Consider the following 27,983-nt stretch of genomic DNA (forward strand, 5'->3'; position numbering starts at 1 on the left):
CTTTGATTTGAAGCCATCAGCTGCCACTGCTAGATAGTTATATATTTTAAATACTACATGCAAGGTAGGCATCTGAGCTGTCCCTTTTAAGGGAATTGTAGTCTGCCCTATTAGAAAGCATATGTTAACTCTCCTGAAAATATATAACACTATGACATCATCACTAAGGGTTCCAGTAGAATTTCAGTCAGATTCAGATTTCCAAGATAATGATCAAGCTATAAGCAGCTACATTTGCTAGATTTAGTCTCTCTCAGCGAGTCTCTGGGTAAGATACTCACAGAACTTCATATTTGAACTTACACATATGAATAATTGTATTTTGCATCTTGTATACATTTCAAATATAATGTAGTGGAACTATTATCATATTTTATATGCTTTGTTTTTCCCTACAAAATTTACTTTACATACTGATTTCTCCTGCTTCTTCTGGTTAAACTACCATGGAGGGCAAAACAATAAACAAATGGATACCTAGGCAACAGATTAATATAGTTTTCAATTTATCTACCTGAAAAGGATTGTAAACCCAAGGGGTGTAAATGTGCATAAAAAGGTGAAAGAAAAGCCACATTAACTAAAGCAGAATCTGAAATATGTTCATAGGTAAGCAATTTCCCGTTTTGTGCTCAAAATAACCTATCCCATTTGGTTATAGATTGGACTTACCCATCCTATGCTTGATAATTATATATTACCCCCAATGAAAATAACTGGGATCATATCATAGATTATTCAAGGTGACCCACACATGGGATAAAGCATTTAGGAGCTGCCTCTGTCTATTTGTAATACAAGGGCAGTCCTGGGGTAATTTTTTTGTTTCCCCATCCATAGATCTAAGTTGTACTTGGATATGGGCAAGGCTGAACTCTGTTTTATGTGGATGGGGAGTCTGTTCCACAGCAGTGGTATCCTCTGTGAGGTATACCTATCCCTCCAAACCATCTTGATGATGTTGCAAAAGAAGTTTACATTCCTAGACTAAGAATCTCTGATGTCATTTGACTTGCTGATATGCAATGACTGCATTAAGTAATTGGAATTATCTAAGGGTGTTCAAACTGCATTTCTCCCAAGTATGCTGTCGAAATTATCCATAAACCAGTCTTTTTCTTTTCTCAGTTCTTTATGGGGTTAAAAAGCAATGGGTGAAAACAGCCCTGTACACCTTGGGATTGCACAACTAAATCAGGTTCTACCTAAAGTGAATGTATTGAAACAGCTATTTGTTGCCTTTGCTCATTGGAGAGAGAGGGTCTAGCAGTTGTGTTAGCAAACATTGTTAAATGCATTGTCTTTTTTGCTATCAAGGGCTCTCACTAATAAAAGATATTGCTTGTCACAGGCCTTGATCCATAGCCATGGCTTCTTGAACACTTATTTCAAAAATGTCTCAAAGGCAGGCATCTATATGATGGCCATTTGGTCTTCTTTTCACACCTTCGCCAGCCATTATTACATGGACTGTGGCTTTAGGATTATTAAATTCTTTGCCACTGTTTTGTTAATGGATTCAGCATTTTGAGAATTTACCTTATTAGCTTATTCATCCTCCGGGTAAGTTTATTTACATTGTGTGGAATTCTTCCGAGGTATGCAGCCACTGAACAGAGTTCCCAATATCACATATGATAGATATGTGCTCACCATGTCAGTTAGTCTATTAAAAAAGCCTCTTGAATGGATGTTTATCACATGCCCACCCTTCACATATTTCTGGACAGCCTCTTCACACAGCAGCTTCTGCTAAAATTCCCTGTAAGTCAAACAGGTAGATGTTTGTATATTCCTGTGCAGGACTGTTTTTTTCTTCTTTGATTCATATTGTGAAGACTTCAAATGCTCAGTGGATGGAAACAAGATGACCAACCAGGGACTAGACAGCCTGCATTAGTGTAACACATAATGTCATGGCATCCTGATGGGAGGTGCTTGCATGGGTCTTGAGATGGAAAAATATGTGAACCAAGAACACCATGAGAAACAATTTCAGTCATACAGAAAATGATGAGTACTCCCTCACAGGTGAGCTGATATAGTGTATACATCTGCTTTTTTTCTGTTTAACTATTTGTTAACCAGGTAAGCCCACTGGATATGTTCCTTTTGAGGGGTGACCTGAGGACACTGTCTGGTTAAGTAACTTGATCAGAGTCACACAGATGGCAAATGAAGATGAAAGGAATCAAGCCCCATGACAACAGGAAGCAACTTATTAGCACATATTTGGTGTGGGATGTTATCACTTACACATGTCCTTGCACTCCAAAGCATTTTCTGAAACATCAACTTAAAATGCAAAAGATTATCAAAGCTGTTCTACTGTGGGACATCCTAGATTAACAATCATAGTGTAATTTTATTGGTAACCCCTTGCCTTTTCTGATCCTGCCTATTATAAGTAGGTAAGTCACATAGTTAAAGAAGTCAGACCCAATGAAGGTCTGGACACCATAAGGAGCTATGGATGTTAACTGGACCTACACAAAAAGTGCTATAGGCTTGAATGAGTTAACAACTCAGAGCCTTAATCCTCTTATCTAACTGCCAGACATTGTGCCCTTTGTGACTAGTAATGATGCCATTCCGTTTAGTAAAGAAACACTGCTTAGGTCTTACACTGCCACTGAAACTATTCTGTCTGAACAGGTGGTTTCAAAATAGTCAAACAATGAACTGCAAAGTATTTGCATTTCTGTTCATTTAATGTGTTTTGCAACAAAGTACCCAAGTAGTGTAAGCATCACTTGTTTCTATTAGCAAGCTGAGAAACAAGCACATAAATTGTGATTTGTCATTTTTTGAGTGTAGCCCCTAAATACTTGATTTCCACTCCAGTTTTGAAACACATCAATTTATAAGCTGTCAATTTGTTCCCATGCTAACCATAACAAACTGGTCTAGCTAGATCTACGTGTTGATATTAAAATATGTTACATTTCACACATAACAGATAGTATATATAAAGGTTAAAAGAGCATGACTGACCTGAGTGTGTATATTATGGGAAGGACATCTGTGATCTAGGTGTGATACTGCCATTAACAAAACATTTCCTGCAAGGCTAACACTTTAAGAGTAGCCTGTTTTGTAGTATACATATTTTCAAATATGGTGAGCTGTTTTAGATTTTAAAATAAATTACTTACTGTATTTTTACTATTTTAATGTGTATGTCTGTTCTACCGACTGTGAGAATTAGGGGTGAGTGCAATAGAGACTTGTTAAGTAGTGCTGTTGTTTTTAGTACCATAATTTAACAGTTATACTTGGTGACTTAGACAATGCTTTAAGTGAACTTTGCTGTGGAACAGCTGGTAACTCCACATGTAGGCACCAGTGTACCTCACCACTTATGCTTTGCAGATTCCGTAGAACAGGTGTTGCACATTCCTGCTTGTTAAGCATGTAATTTGTCACATGTGACATACTATTGCAATTTTTTTCATGTAAAAATCAGATAATTACTGCATGTGCACATAATGTCTGAATAAGTAGAATGAAGCTTTTTAGCTATTCTTGAATAAAAGTTAAACGAACTTCAGTAGATATTGCCAACAGGAGAAGAAATCTACATTCAAATTTAAAAGCAGAAGTGTAACTAGGGATTTAGTGAAGGGGGCACCCACCCTGGCACAATGTCATTGGTCACGATTAGCAGATCTATATATTTTTTTTATTTAATGTTCCTCTTCAAGGGCAGGAGCAAAGATGGGAGGAATTTACTACCTGGCATGACTCTTTAGGAGGGAAGGAGCACCAGCTTGAAGTGGATATTTATTTATTTATTTATTTTTACTTGTCAGGGTGTGAAGTGATAGGACATTAGGACTTGGTGCTGATGCTTCTGTGTAGTAACAGATGAAAGAAAGAACTTTTTTTTTGCTCTAATGCAGACAGTGAAGGCATAAGGTGTAGACTAGACCAAGTTAATATTTTTCATATATAATATATTGTTAGAACTATGGTTGAGATTTTGTCCTTCTCTTTGTTCAGTTAAGGACTGCTTTGCAGAACTGATAGTTTTTAATTCACCTTGAAGCATAATCTTATCAGAATTTTTTTGGTTAATCATATATCGTTTCTAGCTCTTTATATAATTTAGATATTGCATTGTTTAGTTCAATTATTTTTTCCTTTCTGGATGTTTTGCTACTGACTTCAGGCTTCTCAGTACCAGTTTCCCAATACTGCCAGCCCTGGAGACATACATTCTGTGGTGGCACTGTGATTTGACCCACACTGGAGAACAGTCTCACATCTGGAGACAACCCTGCACTCAGGAAGGCCTCTGATTCCCTGACATACAGATTCAGTAGATTCTTTCCACCATGCCGCATCAAGTAGCACAGAGTCAGGAGAATTCATAATGAGGTTTGCACGTTTTTTTATAAATTATACCCTCCCATTATGCCAGTATATATGTTAATAGATGGGCGATCAATAGTGCATGACCTCTTGTGGGCATGACTCCCATGCTTTACAAAGCAGCCATATCTCCTTGGGTCTGTTGTACATTCAACACATCAGTCTTCTGATCCATGGTTCGCACAGAGGTGAATGAATGTTCTGCCCATACTGGCACTTTCTCTACACCCTAGGGCAGGCACTGCACTCAAGGACAGGCAGGCCCATCCTTCAACTGACATTAATTGAACTTGGTTGCTCAGGCTGCATTCAGGGCTTTTTCCCTCTGCTCCACTGGGCTGGTTCCTTTCTGGGTTTTGTTAAGTTTTACTAATTAAAATCTTCCTTGGAATCACATTAAATGCCACCCAAGTTAAATCAAATTGTCATTTCCCATTTAAACTATAATCAAAGTAAAGTATAAAAGGTTGTAGTATTTATTCATTAACATCCTTTTCCTTTCATAGGTCAGGATTAATCTCCAATTTGATAAGTAATTGATGTCAGTTGAAGATTTATCTTTAACCTCATTAGGGAATTGTTTTTTATTCCAGATCACAGTCACTCTATGATTTAGAGAGCAAGAAAGAATCTATTCTGAACTATAATTTGTATGGTAAAGGAAAGAAAGTATAGTCCTTCCAAAACTGAATAAAAGTTGACATGGATCATACAGGTCTCTGATATTCATTAATATCTTAAGAAGAGCTGAATCTCTATTTTTAGTTGTTATATCTGACCATGGTTTGTCTAAATATGATCCCAGTAGTGGGTACCAGTTTCCAGATAAAATGTGATCATGCCTATCAAAGGATTACAAGACATTAATAAATGGCACAGAAAACAGTAACTTTTACCACACAATGCATATACTGATACAGTGACCAATGATTTTAGTAAAACAAGAGTTTTACACTCTATCATAACAAATCTGCTCTCTGAGTTTTCTTTCATCATCTTCAGCCCCCTCTTCCCATTTTCTACATGGGGTCAGGGTGTCATGATAACTGTCACCATCCCTCTAATTCAATGTCACACTCCTGCCTTCTTCAACACTCATGCCTGACTGTCACAGATCTTCTGACACACAATTCAGCCACCTCTTTGCTGGACACCCTTGTTTCCTCTTGTCTTCTTCCTGTCTGTCCCAAATTTACTTCACCAGGAAAAGATTTGGGTTTTCTTTGGCTTAAGTGTATTTAAATTGGAAAGTTTTTTTTTAGCAGGAATACCTCACAATTTTTTCCACTTGAATTACCTGTAGCAAAAATGTTTTAGCCTGTCCATGTAGGTCATGGTTTGGAGTCCCTATAATTTCTTAGTGCAAAACTTCTGAGGTCTCTCCAGCTGTTGTATGTGTCTGGTGAGGTGCATGCAAAAGGGCGCATTATACTCTATTAGTGGTCTGATGAGGGCCAAGTACAGTGGAGTTATAACTTTCCTTAACCTCGATGCTATAGCCTTGCTTATGAGGTGCACTAGTTTGGCCTGGACTTCTGAGAAATAGATGCCAAACAATAATTGTCCCAGCACAAACCCCTGTGGTACTCCACTGGTGACGGGTCTATTGGTGGAGGTGGAGTCACCAGTTTTAACAGAGTGTGTTCTGTCGATGAGCCAGCTGGCTACCTCTCTAGTACTGTAAGGGTTAATCCCTATCTGTGAGAGTTTTTGAATGATGTCAGAGTGGGGAATTGTGTCAAAAGCTTTGGCAAGGTCGAAGTAGGCTGTGTGCACTATCTTACTTTCATCCATGGCTTTGGCGCCATTCTCAAAGAAGTCTACCAGGTTTAGTAAGCATGATCTAGCCTTAATGAAGTCAGACTGGGTTGAGTCCAGCATTTGGTGGTCGTCAAAGTCCTGTTGGTAAGGTCCATGATAATTCTTTTCATGGCGTTGCAGATGAGGATGGTTAGACTTAAGGGTCTATCGTTCCCAAGGTCTAACCAGCCTGTTTTCTGTAATGCACAAGTATTAGTATCCATATTAGTATCTGTCTGACATAATCTGTGCCAATTTTTTTTTTCATTTATGAGGAACATGGATGCCACTGAGATTCCATGAAGTGACTTTTATTCATTACATCTTTTACTTTATTCCAAATTTCCTCCAGTAAAGCCTCCTTTGTACATATAATAAGCTTCACATTCAAAACCCAATATGCATAAAGCTTGTAAATATAGGAATATTTCATGAGCTTACACCATTCTGGACGTAGTTAACACTATAAAGCCCCCTCCACCTAGTCCAAATACCGCTTGGCCTAAACCTGTAAGTCCCTAACAGAACTAGCCTACAAGATCTAACAACCAATAACTCCAACAAATGTCTGTACTCTTTCACAATATTCATAGATTTCCTAACAACAATCTAATGATAACCAAAATATTTACAAACCTCAAGACACAGTTGTCAAGACTTGCCAGTGAAGGGTTGTTTTGCAAAACCAATCCTCCCTGCTTATAGGAAGGTTCATATTGCAACAGATAAGTGAAGTAGTTGAGCACTGAGATGCATAATGCTTTAATTAGTTCTCAAATCTATTATTGATAGACACTTGTGTACATGCTTAAGACACTAAAACTGTATTTAATCACCTTTGAATTGTTTATTCATTAGTCGCAAGTATAACAGAGGAGTGCAGTTTGAATAATAATATCAAACTATGCATCTTTATAGGATTTATAAACTTACAGGATTTAAATCCTTATGTGAAATACACTTTATATGAATTCCCTGTAGTTTGCTGATATGTTTTCAGTTATACCCAATTATATCACACAGAGAGAACCAAGCTATCACTTTGTAATCATATCACAACTCCTTCAGTGACCTTGTGAAAAGCATTTAGAATACATATCAATAGTAAGCCCAGTACAGCAAGCACTTCGTCCAGTGACCTGGACAACTCTCTTCCCCCTCCCCATGACTCTTCCCCCTCCCCATGAGCAGGTTTCATGCCACCATTTAGTTATAAAATTTATTCAAAGAATATAAATAGATCTTTTGCAGTTGATAAGCTGTCACAGATACAAAATAAGCTTTCCACTTTCCACTCTATGTTTAATAAGTATTATTTAAAGAAATTGATTACACTTTCTCATCATATTTTAGTTATCATTTAGTTTAAAAAACACATGCAGTGCATTTTGCTCAATAACCCCTCTCACGGACTAATACATGGTTGAGACGCAGGTAATGATTCCCATGTTGCATTGTGTGATACTCATAGTTTTTTTTGTGGCTTCTAATACATCATTGGTTGTGCCAGCCATAGAAGCACTGATATGATAGCTATATACAACCACTTCAGGCGTTCATGGTGAGCATGCTAATCTATAAGTATCCTGAATGGGGAAACTTTTTCACTTGAAGTATATTTTCCAGCAAAAACAAAACACCATGCATACAAAAATTGCGTCATCAGTTTCTCTCCTTCTTCAACCAAACCAATAAAAAGGTTGCAGTCACAACTCCATCCATCCATCCGTGCTCAACCCTTTTTCCCATTTGGTACATGGGGTCGGGGTTTCACTTCTGCAGTGACAAGCATCTCAAGCCAAAGGTTTACACAGCCAGGTGGCTAGCCCTGCCATGGTAATTCATTCATACCGCTCACTTGTACACACACTCTCACCTATGGCCAATTTAGAGTGTCCAATCCACCTACTGCATCTCTTTGGAACGTGGGAACTAGCACACTCTAATTCCTAACTACACTTACTATTACTACTTTTAAGTTAGCAGGGGTGTAAAGTGCCTTCATCACCGCAATGATCCCCTACCTAGATTAATGCATATCCATAGAATGTATTTAGTAGATTACAATAATAACCAAGATTAGTGAACTGCCCGCAGTCACTCATAGGTAAGGAGAAAAGACACCAGAATGCACCCTGTCTGACCAGACCCTTCTCAAATTATATACTTACTGGTGATCAAAGTTGCAAGGGTAACTCATAGCACATTAACTACAGAAAGCAAATACTCCTGCATTAATAAGTACATTTATGATCTTGTCCTGTAACAAAGATAATAATATTAAGACTAGGTTATTTGTATTTCAGTAATACAGCCCTTTACAAACAGTATGTCAGGAAATCTTGATAAGCAAAACTAAACTAGTTAATGTGAAACAGTACAATGTCTGCATCACAAATACTGTTAGCTGCTGGGCATGTTTAATTCCAACATCCAAGATCATAGCTTGGTGAAGAAAAATATCTTTGACCTTCTAGATGGAAATTTATCTTATGAGACAAATATAACAAGGGTATCTGAGCAAAGCCCAACTTAAGTCATCACAAATGCTACAAATAGCTTCATTGGCAGTCAGGGTATTACATTTTGAAATATACAAAGTCTTCCTGTAATACAATATCTGTTTCAGACTCCTACCTCATCATGGGTTTTGACTAAATTTTTCTAAATGTGTGCCTTTAAAGAAAAACAATTTGTTTTTCAGAAAAGTATAACCAACAAGACCATAAGTAATTTACTCTTACTGTGTCTCTCATGATCCTGTAGCCTAACCTTGAACTATCTCTTCATCTCACCAATATAAAACAGACCACAGGAACAAGTGAGGGCATAAAGTGGTTTAAACCCAGAATGTGACTGGATGATTTTAAATAATGTGTATTAATTAATTAATTGTATTTTTGCATATACTTAAGATGTTATGTTGTGTGCTATTCTGTTTTATCCTTCCTGGAAGGTATTTAGTCAAGGTACCAGGGAAAAAAAAATGAAATGCTGTTGATGGAGGTTTTCCCAGTCAGACAAATTTCATAGGCCACAAAGATGCAGTGAATAAGAAGATGGCTATAAAGATTCAGGCAATAGGACTATAGAACTCAATGAATGTTTTTTTAAGCAATTTAATTTCAGTCCAATGTAAAGGATGGAAAGCCAACCATTCTGGTATGATTATATTTTTCATACGAGTCATCTTTCTTTTATTTATTTATTTTTATTTATTTTATTTTATATTTATTGACTGGGAAAGTCTGACTGGACAGATGTCCATTTTCAGTGGAGGCCCATGGAGAAAAGCTCCATTTTAATACATAAACCAGCTCTTAAGAACAGTGGAATTTACATACAAATACAAAATATTTTGCATTCTCATACTATGGCATTTTTTACCTTTTGTTTTTATCAGTTTTCTATAACCACTGATTTGGAACTATAGTGTTTTGAATGCAGGATACCTTTTTATGAACATTTGAGTTACTTGCTGATTCATTTTTGTAACATACAGCTAAAAATATATTGTATGAATCTTTCTCACTGTTGTGTCTTCTTTTTCACATATCCTCCTGTTTCATCTTTCTCCTCTCACTCTGTGTCAGTTAAGCTCTGCCTAAAAATAAGAAGAATTAATGCAGTATACACTGGAACTGAAATAATATGTAATTCTTTACTGTGGCATTTTAATCTGCATTTTCTTTAAATGCATTACAGAACTTAATGCTGGGGAGATCCTGCAGATGTTTGGAAGCATGTTTTTTGCCTACTGCCAAGAATCTGGTTATGATACAATTCTTCGAGTCCTTGGTTCAAATGTTAGAGAGTTCCTTCAGGTAAGCATTTAGCACCAAATTTGCTTTATGAAACTAAACAATCAAGTGTTGACCAAGACACTAGGTAATAATAGGGCCTGCTTTAAAGAATGAAGGCCTTGACTATCAAGTTGCCCTGAAGACAGACTCAGAAGGCCAGGCATAAGAAGTTTGCATTTGTTATACTGAGGGGTTTCACAAACTCAGGAAGCAGACATTTTTTTCCCAAAGTTGTGCAACCTCAAATTGAAAATGTATTATTACAGGAGGTGACAGGGAATTCTTGTCATCCTTAGTTTAGTTTGACTTTCTGTTGCTTATATTTTGATTCCAACAAAAGGAAGACTAAATGTTTCAGTCCTCAAATGGAAAATGAAAAATGGTATTAAGTGGCTTATGTCATTACTTTCTCGTAAATTGTAAATCCATTAGTCAGTCTCAAAGCATACACTGATTTACTGTTGGTTTAATTAAGTCAGTTACATTTTAGGATTTGGCAGTATATTGCCTATACTTTGCTTAGCACACCTCCATTTTGTTATATTTTCGATGAAGAATTACCACATAACTGTAAACTTCAGACAGCACAGACTATGCTATACTTTCACTTCTGAACTGTTGAAAAGTGTACGTGCTATCTTTCTTTGTTTTGTGTTTGAGGCTAAGAATTACAGAACTACTTTTTTGTAGGGTGGCACTGACAGAATGAATCTGTGACTAACTTGCTTAGTGTCACATCAAGCAATTTTAAAGTAAGTGCTATAGGAATTAAAGGGTTAGACCAGTAAAGGTCATAAGCAGCACCACTGGCCTGCAGATGAGTAGCAAGAAAAACTGTGCTTTGAAGAAGATTGCTGCATGCATTTTATTTGTGTCAGGCTTTCGCAATTAGTCATCCAGTTATTTTTTTTCAATATATTAATAATGTGAAGGGTAGTCACTTAGTAGAAATATTTGAAATTGTCTTTTCCATGTTCATGGATATGGGGTCTGAAGAATAAATCCTAATACTATAGTTCCTCCTCAATATTTTAATAAGAATTGTGTTATACTTTGTAACGAAGTGAAGTTAAGGTGGTATTCATAGTCATTACCTGAACACGAAAAGGTTATTTGTGTTGTCCACGAGTTTCTGCAGCAAAAGAGACTGCCATCTTAAATATTTAGATACTATGTAACCAAAGAATTATTCCTGTTCTCTAACATGAAATGTAATTGTAAATGTGTCTTCTTTACTATGATTGTATCTGAAATTAAATTATGTAATGTGGAGCGTTTCTCCCTGGGCCTCCACTGAAAATGGGCTTCCTGAGCCCAGTGGACATCCCCAGTCATCAAACTGGAAATAAATAAAAGAGCAGTTCTTAGAGGCCATTTATGCCAACTCTCAGTGGCCGCTAATAACCTTAAGCAAATTAAGTCATATTGATATAGGTTCATAGGTTCATAGGTTCATACTAGGCTATCTGCCCTGGGGCAATTATAAGCCTAGCTCGATTCTGTATGGCTTACGCCACCCCTTGATTTGAGTATACTGTGCCCTTTTTAAGGTTTAGTTTACTGTGCCTCTATCTAAATAGTGACACGGGAGTAATCCCTGGGACAAACCTACGATCTCCCATCCACCTATCGAGATTCTTCTTGAAGAGATTCAGTGAGGTGCTCTGCCTCACATGAACTGGAATTCTATTCCAGAGTGAAGGGTGCCTCTGGGTTATGAACCTGTCCCTCCAGCAAGTTCTATTTATTTCTGTGCTGAGGTTCAAGTCCCTCGAGCGTGTGGCTCTAAGGGATTTAGATTTACTGAGGTGGAGCATGTCCATTAATTCTGGATTTGACATAGCTTTGTATGTCAGGCATAGATCGCCTCGAAGTAGGCGGTATGCAACTGAGTAGAGCTGGAGTTTTTTTAACCGAGCAGCATATGGCATCTGTTTGAGACCCTTGATCCTCTTGGTGAGATACTTTTGGGGTCTTTTTAATTGCTGCAGGTGTCGGGTAAGGTACATCCCAAAAGGGGCATTATATTCTATGGTGGGCCTGATGAGGGATGAATAAAGGGGCACGATTACCTCTCTTGATCTAGATGTGAAACCCTTCGTGATGAGGTGGGCTATGTAGAAGGTCTTTCTAACCACTTTGGCAATGTGGTTTTCAAAGGAGAGATTGCTATCAACTTGAGTCCCCAGGTCCCTAATAACTTTCTCTGTACTTAATGGGTTTCTGCCTATGTGGTAATTTGTGGTCACATTGTTTTTGCCAAAGGGTATGACTATACATTTTTTGGCATTTAGCTTTAAACCATGGTGCTGGCACCAGTTATCTGTCTCAGTGAGACCTTTTTGAAGGATGTTTGTGTCAGCTGGAGAATTGATTATGGCGCCCAGTTTGCAGTCGTCTACGAACTTGGTGAGCCATAGTCCTCCCACGGTTGCCTGTACCTCGGAAAAGTATATACTGAACAAAAGTGGTCCCAGGACAGAACCCTGTGGGACACCACGTGTGACCGGTTTCGAGTCTGACATGGCTCCAGCAACTCTCACTCTGTGGGTTCTGTCTTTGAGCCAGTTTGTGACCCATCTTGTGACATAGGGGTTTATATTTAAGCTGGATAGCTTGTCTATGATGCCCGAGTTGGGTATTGTGTCAAATGCCTTTGCAAGGTCCAGATAGGCTGTGTGGACTACCTTCCCTTCATCTATGGCTTTGGTGACTGTTTCGAAGAGGTCAACCAGGTTCAAAAGGCAGGATCTGCCCTTGACAAAGCCGAACTGGGTAGGATCTAGTGTCTGTAGGTCCCCAATGTCTTTGTTTATGAGATCCATGATGATCCTCTCCATAGCCTTGCAGACTAAGCTAGTCAGGCTTATGGGGCGATAGTTTCCAGGGTCCGTAGAGGCTCCACCTTTGTGGAGTGGGACCTCTGTTGCTGTACACAATTCTGTGGGCACATATCCTGTAGTGAGGCTGAATTGTATAGCTGTTTTATTTGAGGGATTAGTTCCTCTTGGAGTTCATGTAGGACGCAATCTGGGATGCCATCTGGTCTCATGGAAGCAGTGTTTTTTGCTTTGGAGAGGGCAGCCTCCACCTGAGCATCAGAGATGTTTGGGAGGCAGCCCTCTGCCGGGATAGATACTTGCTCTTTTGGGGTGGAGAAGTTTGCACTGAACCTGTCTGCCAGGATATTGGCGATGTCTGTGGGTTCAGTGTATTTTTTGTCATTTAGAATCAACTCAGAACAAGTCTGGGAGTTGCATCCCAGGTTCCTAACATAACTGAAAAAGCCTTATGATTGTCTTTGGTGTCCTGTGCAATTTTTCTCTCGAAGCTGGCCTTGGAGGATTTTATGAGGGATCGTAATTTTTTGCTAGTACTGATCAGAGATGCCTTCCCTATTAGGGATTTTGCTCTATCATGTAGTAGCTTCCTCCTTCTGTTGTGCAGTTTATTTATGGCAGGGGTCCACCAGACTGGACGCCTGCCTTTGGATGATTGGGTCTTGGTTTTGTTTGGGATAGCATGATCCATGCATTCCTGGAGATGTCCGTAGAATGCGTTTATATAGGATTCTGCAGTTTGGGCCGTAGTTTCCACTGGCCCTGGGGCCTTGAAGGATTCCACTTCGGTTTTGAGAAGTGAGAAGCTCGCTTTTGAGAAGTTTTTCACTGTGGTTTTCTGGGCTGGGCGTGGGGTCGGGATGTGGACATCCAGTGAAATTAATTTATGGTCTGATCTTACCAATGAGGGATATACTTCTGGTGTGGAGCATAGAGTCCCCATGTTGGTAATGATCAGGTCTAGTATGTTGTCCCTCTTGTGGGAGTGGTGACTAGTTGTTCCATAGCATTTGAGTTTATAATTTCCAGGAACCTTTGGGCTAAGGTGCTGGGGCTTGAGTAGTGCTCCCAGTCAATGTTTGGGTAGTTGAAGTTGCCCAATATAATGGTGTTCGAGAGATCTTCATGTTCTCCAATGTTTTCAGGAAAGCCGAGTGGGATTCCTGACTTTGAGAGGGTGGTCTGTAGGATGCTATAAACTGAAAAGCAGTCTTGCCCACTGTTAGTTGCACATGGATGGTCTCCGATACTTCTTGCAATGCCACTAACCTGGAGGTGTGGATATCCTTGATAAATATGGAAACTCCCCCTCCTTTTGTGGTTTGGTCCAGGTTTTGGGGCCGAAAAGCATGATATGAGGTATAGCCTGGTAGTGCTGAGGTGCTCTCTGGAGCCTTGAACCAGGTTTCTGTCACTGCACATATATCGATGTTCTCCATACTGAGGAGAGCTTCGAGTGCGTGCATCTTGAGGTTAAGACTTCTGGCGTTAAGCAGCATTACCCTTAGTTTCTTGTTCCTTGTGCTGTCTATGGGGGTGGGTTTGACTTTTGAGCCTTGCCTAAAAAAGGCACTATGGGGGTGGCAAGAGCCTTTGCCAATATCCGAAAGCCCAGTGGTGACAGGTGCAAGCCGTCCTTAGTGAAGCAACGTGGCTTATCGAGCATGCCATCCCAGGCTGACAGACACTGGATCCCCTTTGAAGGACACCAAAATTTTAGCCAATTGTTAAAATCGATCATTTTGTCTTTGTACTGTGGCATCGTTCTAGGTGAGGGTAAGATGCTGCTCAAGGTCAGGGTCATACCAGCCTGGGCTACATGATCAGAGAGCTCCTCTATGTCTCTTTTCATGTAGTCCAGGGAGGTACGTCTCAGGTCATTCTCACCAGCATGTACAATGACTGAGTCATATTTGTATTTGCTTTGGAGTGACCTGAGTGCTTGTGTTATGTGACGGATCCTAGCACCCGACAGGCAGCTCACCATGACCTTCTCTTTATTCAGCCTGGTGAGCGGGATGTCAGTGTGTCTGACAATAGAGTCACCTATTACAAGAGCATCAGGTGTGTTATTCAGCCTTAAGGGCTGGGGCTGCTTGGCACACTGACTTTGTGGGCTATGTGTTGTGCGTGTTTTGTTTTGAGGTAGCGTTTGCTTGGATGTCTGCTTTGGAGGTCTCTGTTGCTTAGGTAGATTTTTATTTAGAGCCTCCGAGTATGTTTTTGTGTATTTATGTGTTTGGTTCGCTAATGCATGGCCTTCTGTGATATGTAAATGAGAATGATGTAAAACAGTGTATGCTAATGAGTCCATCTTCCTCCTTTTTGTAATTCATACTAAGAATTTCACTAATTTCTGCAATGTCTGCAGATTCATTATAAAAGGTGTAATTCTGTGGTGATGCTGTCTTTGGCTGCTAGCCTTGCTATTTCACAGTATATACTGCTTATCTTGGCCGAGCCAAAACCACCTGCACCTACCAGCACTTGGCCAAAAACACGGAAATGTAGATGGAGAATAACTCACTATAATTTTGATAACCAGCAGATACTTGACATATTTAGAGTGGCTAGGGATATTTTAAGGGTCTTAGTGAGTACGCACTCAGGGGCACCAGGGGGATGCATGGCCTTCTTAACCCTGTGAATAGAAAGGTATATATAGCCCTCACTACACTTGCTACAGGGCTATCCAGAGAGAACTGGGCAAATGGTAGGTATCTCACAGGCTTTTGCCTTGAAGATGTATCAGCAGTTCCTGAATGTACTATTGGCACATGTTGATCAACACATCTATTTCCCAGTGTCACCTCAGGACTCAGCCAGGACTTTGCATGCCTTTTATCAGGTAGTACATTTCCCTGAGGTACTCAGTGCAACAGATTGTAACCATGTTGTAATTAAGGCCATGTGGGGAGTGGTACTGTAATAGGAAGGGCTGCCATTACATCACCTACCAGGCAGTGTGTGATGTATGGAGGGTGCATCACCAGTGTGTCTGCCCAGCTTCAAGGCAGTGCAAATGTTTCCTATATCTGGCAAAGTAGCCTACTGTAAACCTATTCCTATATGGTAGGATGCCCAGTGGTCATTTTGTTGGTAAGTGTAAATATTTTTGTTTCTTTTGTTATTTTACTTAAACAATTATTTATGATAAGATGTATTGCTGAATACTATACCACTTTTCTTTAATTTAATAAAGTCAGGAAGGTGTATCAAAGAACACATGTATGTTTCTTGTTTTGTGTGCAAGGGGCCTGTGATTTGAAAATGGCTCAAAGGTAATCTTTATCCACCAGTGGCCAGATGCATTTTCTTTGGATGTGGTGTGGGTTTTAATGCTGTTTCAATGAATGTGAGTTTCAAGGGCAGAGAAGTTTTAATGTTAAGTCTATTTTCATTGTGAGACAGTATTTCTTTGTTATTCAAATGTCTGTTAGTGTTTGTGCTTTGTGCTATAAAATGCAAATATAAAATCCAAATAATCATCGTAGAAGTAAAACAGTATGTACATTAGTGTTTATGGTAAATGGGGCGAAATAGCCAGGTAATGGGACATTGGAATGGCTGCAGGGAGACTCTGGTCTAGTGCCATATTTTGGTTGTCTGTTCTTTAGTTTATGTTTGAAAGCTAGTGTCCCACAATTCCATGGGAGCGGGCGGGGTTACGTAATTATGTATGCAAATGTTATGTTAATCAGCGTACATATTTGTACCTATTTTTCATGGGCTTTGTCCAGATTTTTGATGTTATCAGGTTGAGAGGTATGGTGCTGGGCCCCCAATTGTTTGGCATATACTTCTCAGAAGTCCAGGCCAAAATGTAGGAGCTGTGGATAAGCAAGTTTGTGGATGACTGCAAATTAAATGCTATCATTGAATCCCGTAGCAATGTCAGAGTACTTCAAAAGAGGCTTACACAAACCAAGATTGATGGCAAAGCCATGGTCTTAAACTAAATACTAAAATATGCATCATCATTCCTTACAGTAAAAACAATGTCCCTGCTTATTATAAAATAAGTATCAGTTCAGTAGTGAAAGACCTGGGAACACAAGTTGACTATGACCTCAACTTTGACCACCATGTGTCTACTGTAGTGAGGAAGGTATTCTACATCACTCATCTGATTAGCAAAGGCATTGTCTCAAGAGCAAAATATATTATAACTCCCTTATACTATCCCTCATCAAGCCTATTATTGAATATAATGCTCCCTTTGGTATGTACCTTACCAAACAGCTGCAGCAACTTGAGAGACCTCAGAGATTTCTAACTAAGAAAATTCAGGATCTCCAGCACAAGTCTTATACGGACAGACTGAAGTCACTGTCGCTGTAATCAGTAGCATATAGACTACTTAAAGGCAACTTATGTCTGGTTTACAGGGCTATCTCTGACCCAAATCCAGTGAAAATGCTGCACATCCATAAGTCAACTGGGACTAGAATCACATGTTCTGGGGACCTCAGTCTAACCTGCAACATTATGTAGGACCTGCTGGAGAGACAGATACATCTCTCAGAGGTTGCCACTCCTCTGGAATAGGTTTCCAATCCATATCAAGCAGAACACCTCCGTGACCCTGTTTAAGCACATCCTGCATGACTGTATAGGAAACTGTAAATTTCTTTTGGGAATTGCCCAGGCTTCTCTTCTCAACATGGGTAGATCTTGTTAGAAAAACATTTGGCATAAACAATATCTTTCATCTAATATTATATTGGGACATAACAGTTATGCTTGTAAAGAGACTCAGACCAATTGCCTAGTAACATCCTATGAACCTATGAACTTAGAGTATGCTACAGTGTGATTTAACATTGGTATAGATATCAAAATTATACTGTGATGATTTGATATCTGTGTAGAAGTTTGCTACATTAGCCACAGTCAGCATCTAATAGTTATATGGCACTTAATTTAAAATCGTTTTTTTTCTGAAAATTGCATTTTACCTGCCTCTGACCTAGCACACACGTGTTGGGGTTATTTATTGCACTGTTCTGACTAGTTTGCTACTTGTGTGTCTCTGCTATCCTTAAACAAAAACAAAAACAAAAAAAAATCTTGCTATTTTCCCACTGTCTATAATTTAAAAAAAAAGTTCAGTTACAGAGTTGGTGTTCTGAACTGTTTGTAAATTTCTTGGAGGCCAGTGCTTACTTGGGCTAAAGGGAAGTCTCTGTGTTCACCAGTGGCAGTGGTTAACACTGAGCAGCCTGCCTGTCCCTGTAGGAGTGGTTACTGCCTAGAAACTGTAGTTTTATTGGCCATTTTGGGGTCAGTTCCATACTCCTTGATCTCTCTCTCTTAAAACCCTGCAACTCTCTTTTTGCATGGTCTTGCACACAGAGCAGTGTCGGGCAGCGCCGGTTAGCTGGGGTATACTATTCCTGGCTCCACAAAGTCTACGCTGCAAATTTTCCCTTAGAACTAGGCAAGCCTCAACTCAAGTGCTTCAGATCAACTGCTCTTATTGCAGCACTTGCATAACCCAAATCAGCACTTGTCCAAATCTTCTAGACAGCACTATTATTTTCCAAATCTCCTAGACAGCACTATTATAATATAGCATAAGACCCTCGATTGTCCACAAGACAAGTGAAATTTACTTTTCCAAGCATGTCCAGAGGTCAGCTTCAGGTGTACTCTCCAGTTCATCTGGTGGAATTGGGCATCCTGAGGCAATGTCACAACTGCCTCATGTATACAGACAACCCTTTCCTCTTACCTCTAGACACAAACACTTGTGAGAGATGCAAATACGCAGCCAGACTGGAGGCAAAGAGCTCTCAACCCATGACTGTAACAGACAGTCAAGTGGAGAAGAGACACACTAGCATCACACCACCAGTCACACATGGATCTACAAAACAAGCACTGGCAAAACTTACACATAAATACACAAAAACATATTCGGAGGCACTAGGTACCAATCCGAAAAAGAAACAGGGCCCTCCAAGGCAAACAAGCAAGCAACCTGCACCTCCAAACACAAGCCAGAAAACACATAATTCACCTCAGCATTGTGCCTCATGACAGCCCCTAAGGCAAAATGCCATACCCAACACGCTAGTAACAGGAGACTCTATAGTAAGGCACACAGATGTTCTACTCACCAGGCTGAACAAGGAGAAGGTTACTGTCAGCTGCCTGTTGGGTGCTAGGATCCGCCACATAACACAGGCACTTAGGTCACTCCAGAACAAGTACAAGTATGACGCTGTCATTGTACATGTTGGTGTGAATGATCTAAGACGTACCTCCCTGGACTACATGAAAAGAGACATTGAGGAGCTCTCTGATCATGTAGCCCAAGCTGGTATGACCCTAACCTTGAGTAGCATACTACCTTCACCTAGAATGATACCACAATACAAAGAAAAAATGATCAATTTCAACAATTGGCTAAACTTCTGGTGTTATTCTAAGGGGGTCCAGTGTCTGTCTGCCTGGGATGACATAATAGACAAGCCTCGCTGTTTCGCAAGAGATGGTTTGCACCTGTCACTCCTAGGCTTTCGAATACTGGCCAAGGCTCTTGCCGTCCCCATAGTGCCTTTTTTAGGCAAGGCTCAAAGGACAAACCAACCACCGTAACCAGCACAGGTAACCAAAAACTAAGGGTAATGCTACTCCACGCCAGAAGTCTTAACCTCAAAATGCACGCACTTGAGGCACTCCTCAGTATGGAGAAAATTGATGTTTGTGCAGTGACAGAAACCTGGTTCAAGGCTCCAGAGAGCACCCCAGCACTACCAGGTTACAATTCATATCATATCTTCCGGCCTCAGTTACCGGATCGCAGTACAAAGGGCAGAGGTGTATTCATATTCATCAAGGATACCCACATCTCCAGGTTAGTGGCGCAGCATGATGCCCCAGAGATCATCCATGCGCAACTATCAGCAGGCAAAACCACATTTCAAGTCATAGCCTGTTATAGATTGCCCACCATGTCCCAAGATGCTCACTCAGCATTTCTTGAGGCATTGGAAAATATAAAGGTCCTACCCAACACCATAATTTTGGGTGATTTCAACTAGTATAGACTGGGCGAACTACCAAAGTTCTAACGCCTATGCCCGGCGGGTCATAGAATTTATAAATTCAAATGCCCTTGAACAACTGGTATGTACTCCCACTAGAGGGGACAACATATTGGATTTAGTCATCACAAATATGGGCGCCCATTGTACCACACCCGTTATCACTCCCTCTCTGGTCAGATCAGACCACAAACTGATAACCCTGGACATCCTCACCCCTCCACCTCCCCCAGTCAAAGAAACCATTGTAAAAAATCTTTCCAAAGCAAACTTCAAACTACTTGCGTCAGAAGTGGAAAGCTTCACTATTCCCTTGCAGAAGGATAATGATATCCAGGATGCAGAATCCTACACCAAGGCACTTTACATACATCTTCAGGATTGCATGGACCGTGCTATCCCAAATAAAACCAAGACTCCTTCCTCAAGCAAGAAGAAACCAGTCTGGTGGACCCCGGCCATAAGCAAACTATACAATAAAAGGAGGAGACATACACAAAAAGGCCAAATCTCATGTAGAAAAATCATCCCTGATCAGCATTAGTAAGAAATTGAGGGCCCTCATCAAGTCAACTAAAGCCAATTTTGAAAAGAAAGCTGCCAAGGATGCCAAGGATAACCATAAGGCCTTCTATGGTTACATCAAAAACCTAAACGGCAACGCTCAGGTCTGTTCTGAGGTAGTACAAAATGGAACAAAATGCACTGATCCCACTGACATTGCCAACATCTTGGCTGACAAATTCAGTGCAAACCCCCCCCCCACCACCACCACCTGCAGGGCCTATTACTATTCCAGAGGATTGTGTAACTCCAATTATTACTGATACGTTGGTTAATAAGGCTCTATCTAAAGCTAAAAGCACTGCCTCCATGGGACCAGATGGTGTCCCGGGCTGTGTCATATGCGAGCTCCAAAATGAATTAACCCCGCATCTGAATACCCTGTTCAGTCTTGGCCTCTTGACAGGATATGTGCCCATAGAATGGCGCAGAGCAATAGTGGTTCTGCTGCACAAGGGTGGGCCCACAACCGACCCCTGGGAACTACCGACCAATAAGCCTGACCAGTCTGATCTGTAAGGCAATGGAGCGAATCATTATGGAACTCATAAGTGGAGAGATTGGAAACCTCCAAACACTTGACCCCACACAGTTTGGATTTGTCAAGGGCAGATCATGCCTCCTGAACCTGGTGGACTTCTTTGAGACAGTTACTCAGGCTATAGATAAGGGAAAGGAGGTACACATGGCTTACCTTGACCTTGCTAAAGCATTTGACACAATTCCCCATTCAGATATTATTGATAAACTCACCAACCTGGGCATAAACCCTTACGTCACAAGATGGATCACAAACTGGCTCTCAGACAGATCCCACAAAGTAAGAGTAGCGGGATCTATGTCCGAATCCAGACCAGTAACGAGTGGTGTGCCTCAGGGCTCTGTCCTGAGGCTCCTCCTGTTTGGCATATACTTCTTAGAAATACAGGCAAGCACCGAAGGGCTGTGGCTGACCAAGTTTGTGGATGACTGCAAACTGGGTGTTATAACAGAGTCTCCGGCCGACATGGATATCCTCCAGAAGGGTGTTAATGAGACTGATGCATGGTGTCAAAGCCATGGTCTCAAGCTAAATGCTAAAAAATGCGTAGTAATCCCCTTTGGAAAAAACAGAGTACCCGCGAACTACCACATAGGAGGTAACCCCCTGAAATCTGAAGAAGTAATAAGGGATCTAGGGACCCAAGTAAATAGTCAGCTTTCCTTTGATAACCATGTTGCCGAGGTGGTTAGAAAATCCTTCTATGTGACCCATCTGATCACGAAAGTGTTCACATCAAGATCTAAGGATGTAGTGGTGCCCCTCTCCTCTTCCCTCATCAGACCCATTATTGAGTACAATGCACCAATTGAAATGTACCTGGCTGGGCATCTCCAGCAGCTGGAGAGACCACAGAGGTACCTCACTAAGAGGATTACTGGCCTCAAACAGTTGTCCTATGCAGCACTATTGAAAAAACTAAGGCTTTTCTCTGTTGCATACCACCTTCTCAGAGGCGATCTCTATCTAACATACAGAGCCATGTCCAACCCAGAACTGTTGAACATGCTCCATCTTAGCAAAACCAAATCTACTCGAGCTACACGCTCTAGGGATATAAACCTCAGCACAGCAATGAATAGAACATGCCGGAGGGATAAATTCCCTTCGCAAAGACTCCCCTTGCTATGGAACAAGGTCCCGATCTACATAAGACAGAGCCCCTCACTATCACTCTTCAAGAGAAACCTTGATGAGTGGATGGGTAACAGAAAGCTCACACCAGGGATCATACCAACAGCTCTACTAGATAGGGGCCAAGGGTACTAGCTGCTAGATCAAGGGCCTTGGGAACTAACCAAAGGGGCGATGAATACCGCACAACGTTGCTGGGCTAATATATGCCTTCGGGCAGATAGCCCAGTATCTACCTATGAACCTATGAACCTATAAGATGATATTTCAGGTAACATCATAATGCATATAGAAATGAAGAATGTCAACATGTCAGTGGAACTTATGTCAGATGCCATACAACCATCTCAGGGAATGCAAGCCTGGTTTGAGCTCAAAAGAAATTTTTCCCACGATTTGTTACTCTGTCTGGTCTGATTGGGCTGCCTGGAATATCTAATTTAATCCCAGTATGTATAAAGGAGTTACTATTCCAGACAAAATGACTATGGGTAGGAATCATGAACATTTACGTGTGCAGGCCAATAGCCTAGTACCTACCTATGAACCTATATGATTGGATGGGTAATAGGAAATTCACCCCGGGGATCACTTCTGTGGTTCTGCTTGACAGGGGCACAGGAAAATAATTTTCTTGGGTGGCGAAAGCCAGGGTACATTTTTGGCTAGGCTTGTATAGGCCCTAGGGCCAATAGCCTAGTACCTACCTATGAACCTATGAACCTATATGAACCATACTGTAAGCTCCATAATCTACAATGAGTCTAAAATATTTATAGTGCAGGTTGATTTTCAGATCCAAGCTGGTTTTAAAAGATCCATATTAAAAAAGGTGGCTTAGTACAGACCATAGTTCTTGTACACTATGCAGTTTATAGGCAGACAGAACTTTGTATAGAGTAGAATACAAGGTTTTTGCTGTGCAGTCGTGTGTGGGCACTGTGCTCTGACCCCAACCTTCCTTCCTTCCTAACATTTTAATAAAAACAATGTATAAAAAATATAAAAAAAAATATTTTTTTTCTTTTAAACTGTAGCAAACTGATGGCCACAAAAAACAAAAAATATTTTCTCTTTTAAACTATAGCAAGAAGTTGCTACACTTTATTCCCTGCACAGAGTGTTACAGCTCTGTTTATTCTTTTTATAATATTTTTTTTACATTTAAACTGTAACAGCTGCTTGCTACAATGTGGCAAGGAGTTGCTACAGTTTAGACCACACTTGGAGCACTACAGTGCTCAGGTTTGATGACAAGCCAATATTGCATTAAAGATCATTTGGGATTATGCATGTGTGATCAAGCTCCCTAACACCATGCTCCCAGGGCAATTGCCTCTTTTGTCTCACCCAAGCTATGTTACTGCTTGTGGGCTAATGATTAAGAATGTATACCTCCACCAAACAGTTAAGAAAAGCACGAGGGGGGTGAGGAAAACATTATTACAATATGTGTTATGAACAGCAGTTATTCAGCATATAGTCTATAGTCTATGGGAATATTAACATGTTAGCATAGCTTAGCAGGGGAAAATTCCTACCATAAAATTCATGCCATACTTAGACAATTACCTCAATTGTATTCAAAGTCTCTAGCAAAGAAATGGACAAAATAATCATAAATATATAGACAGACAGATAGGTAGATATGTAGATAGAGAGATGGATCTAGGACTGTTGAACGAAAGTTCAACAGTCCAAATCCAAAATCACTGAATGCACTTTAATGAAAGCACTTTTACCGAAAAAGCACTTTAGTTAAAGTGTGTCAAAAAAAAAAAGGAAAAACAACAAAAAGGTGTTTATGCAGGGGGCTATGCCCTCTGCACCCCCCATGTGGGGGGGTACCCCCCACTTTAATATTCTCACTTCGAGATCGCACTACATTGGGGAAAAGGAAAAAATTCTCTTACCTGCACCATAGTACGATCTCCACAACAGTCATTCCCCATGGATTCCCTCTGGCTGCAGGCATACATACGCGAAAGTGCTTTTTCGGTTAAAAGCACTTTCATGTAAATATGCCCGGCCATTAAGCCTTCGGTGAAAAGCACCGTCGAGCATCAGTCCTAGACCCAGATAGATATGTGTATACATACACACATACATGCACATAATGACTTTAAATTGTACAGGTTATGTGCACAAACACTTTATATGCCAAACATAGAAGTACAATTAGTCCGGCCACTGGAACCTGTGGATCTCTTGCTATACAGTATGTTTCTTGTGCTGTGCCTATAGACAAATGGCGACTAGTATTTAATTCTGTTGTTAAAGATCAAATAGTATGGTTTATAGATATTTAAATAATTTGTTCATAGTCTGGAAAGGTGACAGAGCAATTTTAAATATTTTTTGTATATTTAAATTCTACTAATTTGTTTTTGAAATTTACATATACATTTTCACATAAAGAAGTTATTTATTAGATATTAATTTATACAATGACTTAGTAACTCATTTGGTTCTAAGATTTATAGGAAACCAATTTTTTTCTAATACCTCCATACATTTTAACAGTAATTGAAATTACAAAAGGTTAATATTTTTAAAGGTCAGTTTACTCAGATTTCCAGATTGACCAGTGATGACCAGCATTTTTTGAAGTACTAGAACTCACTATTAAGATGTTTTTGGCTAGAGAGTTCCCCTTATTCCCCTTGGGTTACTGACTTGGTTAAAAGAAGATATTATTAGGAGACAGGTTGATTTCAAACCTCGTTTGAAAGGTGGTCACTTTGGGAAAAACAAGCCAGTCAATTAACAAGATTTTTGTTGAGTATTAATTTTGCCTAGTGTGAATAATGTACACCTTAGACATATCCAAGATACTGCTGAAAGACATTGGTCAAACATTTTATTTTATTATGACAGAACAAAAATTTTGGGCTTTAAACCTTGTTTTTCATATAGAAAAGAGTTAAGTATCAAGAATGTACTTGAGATGTGAAAGAAAAATGAGTATATAAGTAACAAAGAAAAAAGAATGATCAAATATGGGGGTTGTAAGCCATGTCATTTTATATTCAATGGTTCTTATATTATGATTGTTGGTTTTAATAGAAATATATCTTCCCCAGAGTTTAGTTATTGTGAGACCAATAGAGTTGTTTATTTAGCCTGCTGTGCCTCATGTGAAGCGTACTACATCTCGAAGACAGAGAGGCAATTAAATGTCAGGATTTTGGAACATTTTCTAGATAATAAAAATAAGAATATCAACAATGCTTTGTATAAACACTCTGAGGTTTGTAGTAATTTTAACACATTTTTATTTTTTGTAGTTGATAATGTTCATAGAAAATTTAGAGGGTGTAACTGGGAAAATACCCTCGAATATAAGGAATTATTATGTCAGCCCTTACTAAACGCTCATGTTCCACTAGGCTGGAATGAAGCCTTCTCACTTAAAAGTTTTTTTTAAATCTTAGGGCTACCAAATTGTTACTATTTAATTCATTATTATATATATATTTTTTAGAACAGTCAACAACACATCTATTTTTTATAGTTCATTAATATGTTATACATTTTTATATGATACGTTACTTTAATGATTTCAGTAATGTTTATTTGATATGAATTTTTGAAGTTTTAATATGTATGATATATCATATATAATAATAATATCATTTGTTGATTAGTGCCCTTTAAATATTGAAGTGTTTTTGCATGACCAGAAGTTGCAATGTTAATAAGTGGGTTGTTGTGTAATGTTAATTGGTTCTGACGAAGTCTTTATTTTAGATGAAAGTGGTCAACCAAGTTTTTTAATAAAATGAGTTTTAAGTTAAGTCTTGCTTTCATACCGTGGTTACATTACTAGCACTTTATGATTAGTTACTCATGAATTGGTAATGCTAGTGCCAAGTCCCCGGGAGTAGTTTTACAATTATTATTGACCTCCTAAGCCAGGGATTGTTGGTTCGACTCCCATCAGGGATAACATAATCTTGATACAAGTAGAGCTTTTTTGTGGGAGGTTTGACATAATGGTTAAAGTCTTTGTCTCATATGCAGAAGGTACAGTATTTGATTCTTATCTTGGGTTGTTATCTAGGCTTAAAAATGGCCCTTCAGGGAAATTACTCCAAACTTTCCAATGTTCAAGGGTTGTTACACAAGGATTGTACAGATTTCTTCAGGATCATCTGTCTTTGTGCCACTTGGTTCCTGAACTCATACAGCAAATGTGCATCAGATCGTGACAAGTTAGTGTTTTATCAGGCATGATGCTTTTCTGGCGATTTCTCTCTTTAATTTGTATTTACCTTTTTATATAAAGCCACATGAATTATTTGCTAAAATTTCACCATAATTTAGCTAATTTTACATATCCTATCACTTAGAGACTCATAAATGGACACTGTAGTCTGTAAGCTGAGAAGCAAAGTAAATGCATTCCATCCTACCACTCATAAAGGAAAACTGCAAAACTGACAACTGGAAATTAAAATACAAAACTTCAGAATGGAATCTTATGTAAGAGAGAAAGCACAGTTTTAACTTCACATATTATGAAACTTAAATTAATGGCATAAGTAAGCCTGTGCAGATACAAAGGAGCATGATGGGCTCCATCCAGGGTGGTGATCTATGCAAAATTCTGACGCTCTTTGAGTCGCACAACTTCTTTTTTGCCAAGGGTAAAGCACTGCTACATTTTCCATTTTTCTTTTCATGCCAATAAAATATAGAATAAGTGATATATTGTAAAATCACAACCATAATCCTCTGTTAAAAATGAAAGGCCATTAATTTCCCTATGAACAGAGAATGCCATAAACCTACAAATCTTGGTAATTTTCACAGTGCAGAGAAGCTACTTATTTCTGTTTATAGGTAAGTGCAGGGCTAGCTGCCTTGTGGGCCATTTTAAGCCTAGCCAAGTACCCTAAAGGGTAAGAATCCAACATCATACCTTGTGTCGATTAGGTAAACACCTTAGCTATTATGCCACTTACCCCTTCATCTAGGATTCGAATCTGCGTGCGGAAACCCCAATGGATTTCAAGTCCCTTGTCTTAATCTCTTGGCCACAATTACAACACTTTTTGCTTGTTTTATTTATTTACTTATCCTTTGTTGGGTTATTCCCACTATGCTAGTAGCCTCTTTTCAGGGGAGACGTAAGGTGGTATTGATAGTAGTAGGGGAAATTTGGCAAGAGCTTCATGAAACCTAGCCTACTCTTTTTGATAGGTACTATGGGATCTTTAGTATCCATCTGAGCTGCAACCATCTCAAGAAGATAAGGCCTTGGTTTAATGTCTCACCTGAATGATGACACACTCAGGAGTACAGCGCTCCCCTTATGCTGCAATACATGTAATCGATCTACCTGGAGTGGGAATAAAACCCACAGCCTTCTGCATTGAAGGTGAGTGGAACCTGTTTTTTTACTTTCACTTTTTTTCTTGAAATACTCTGATTTGTATTCTCAGAGTAGCCTTCGCCACTGACGCATGCTGCTCAAGCTTTATCATTTGGACAATGTGTTGGTATGTTACCATATAACAAGAGTAAGCTTTCAGCCCTCCTGCAACCCTTGACTGGATTAAGCCAGTAATCCAAAAATGAGTGAATGAATCAATGAATTTATGAACAAATGAATGAATGAAGGAATACATTTGTAATTTAATCAGGTTTTGATAAAGTAGCTTGCCTAGTTGACACATTTTGTACACAGTTGTTATGCCACTTAGTTATATTGTAAAGAAAAATAAAATCAGCTCAAAAGCATATTTTGTACCCGAAAAGCTACTCCCAAATCTAAAAACAATAACAGTGGTATGTGCTTAGCTTGCTCAGGACTATTTCAGTTGACACTCATTGTTTATTACCATCTTATATGCTGTTTGTCTGTACTGCA

The 27,983-nt window shown here is 39.4% G+C and overlaps 1 protein-coding gene across 1 annotated transcript in view; it reads left to right on the forward strand.

Moving 5' to 3' along the window:
* The window catches only part of GUCY1B1 (guanylate cyclase 1 soluble subunit beta 1), a 1,108,262-nt gene that overhangs the window by 320,630 nt on the left and 759,649 nt on the right, over positions 1–27,983 (forward strand). The window contains exon 4 of the mRNA XM_044062441.1: positions 9,880–9,998. Within this exon, the coding sequence (XP_043918376.1) occupies positions 9,880–9,998 (119 nt within the window). The remainder of the gene's footprint in view (positions 1–9,879; positions 9,999–27,983) is intronic.

Source organism: Protopterus annectens, chromosome 2.part1, assembly GCF_019279795.1.
Source record: "Protopterus annectens isolate FY-2018-M chromosome 2.part1, PAN1.0, whole genome shotgun sequence".
Lineage (NCBI taxonomy): Eukaryota > Metazoa > Chordata > Ceratodontiformes > Protopteridae > Protopterus > Protopterus annectens.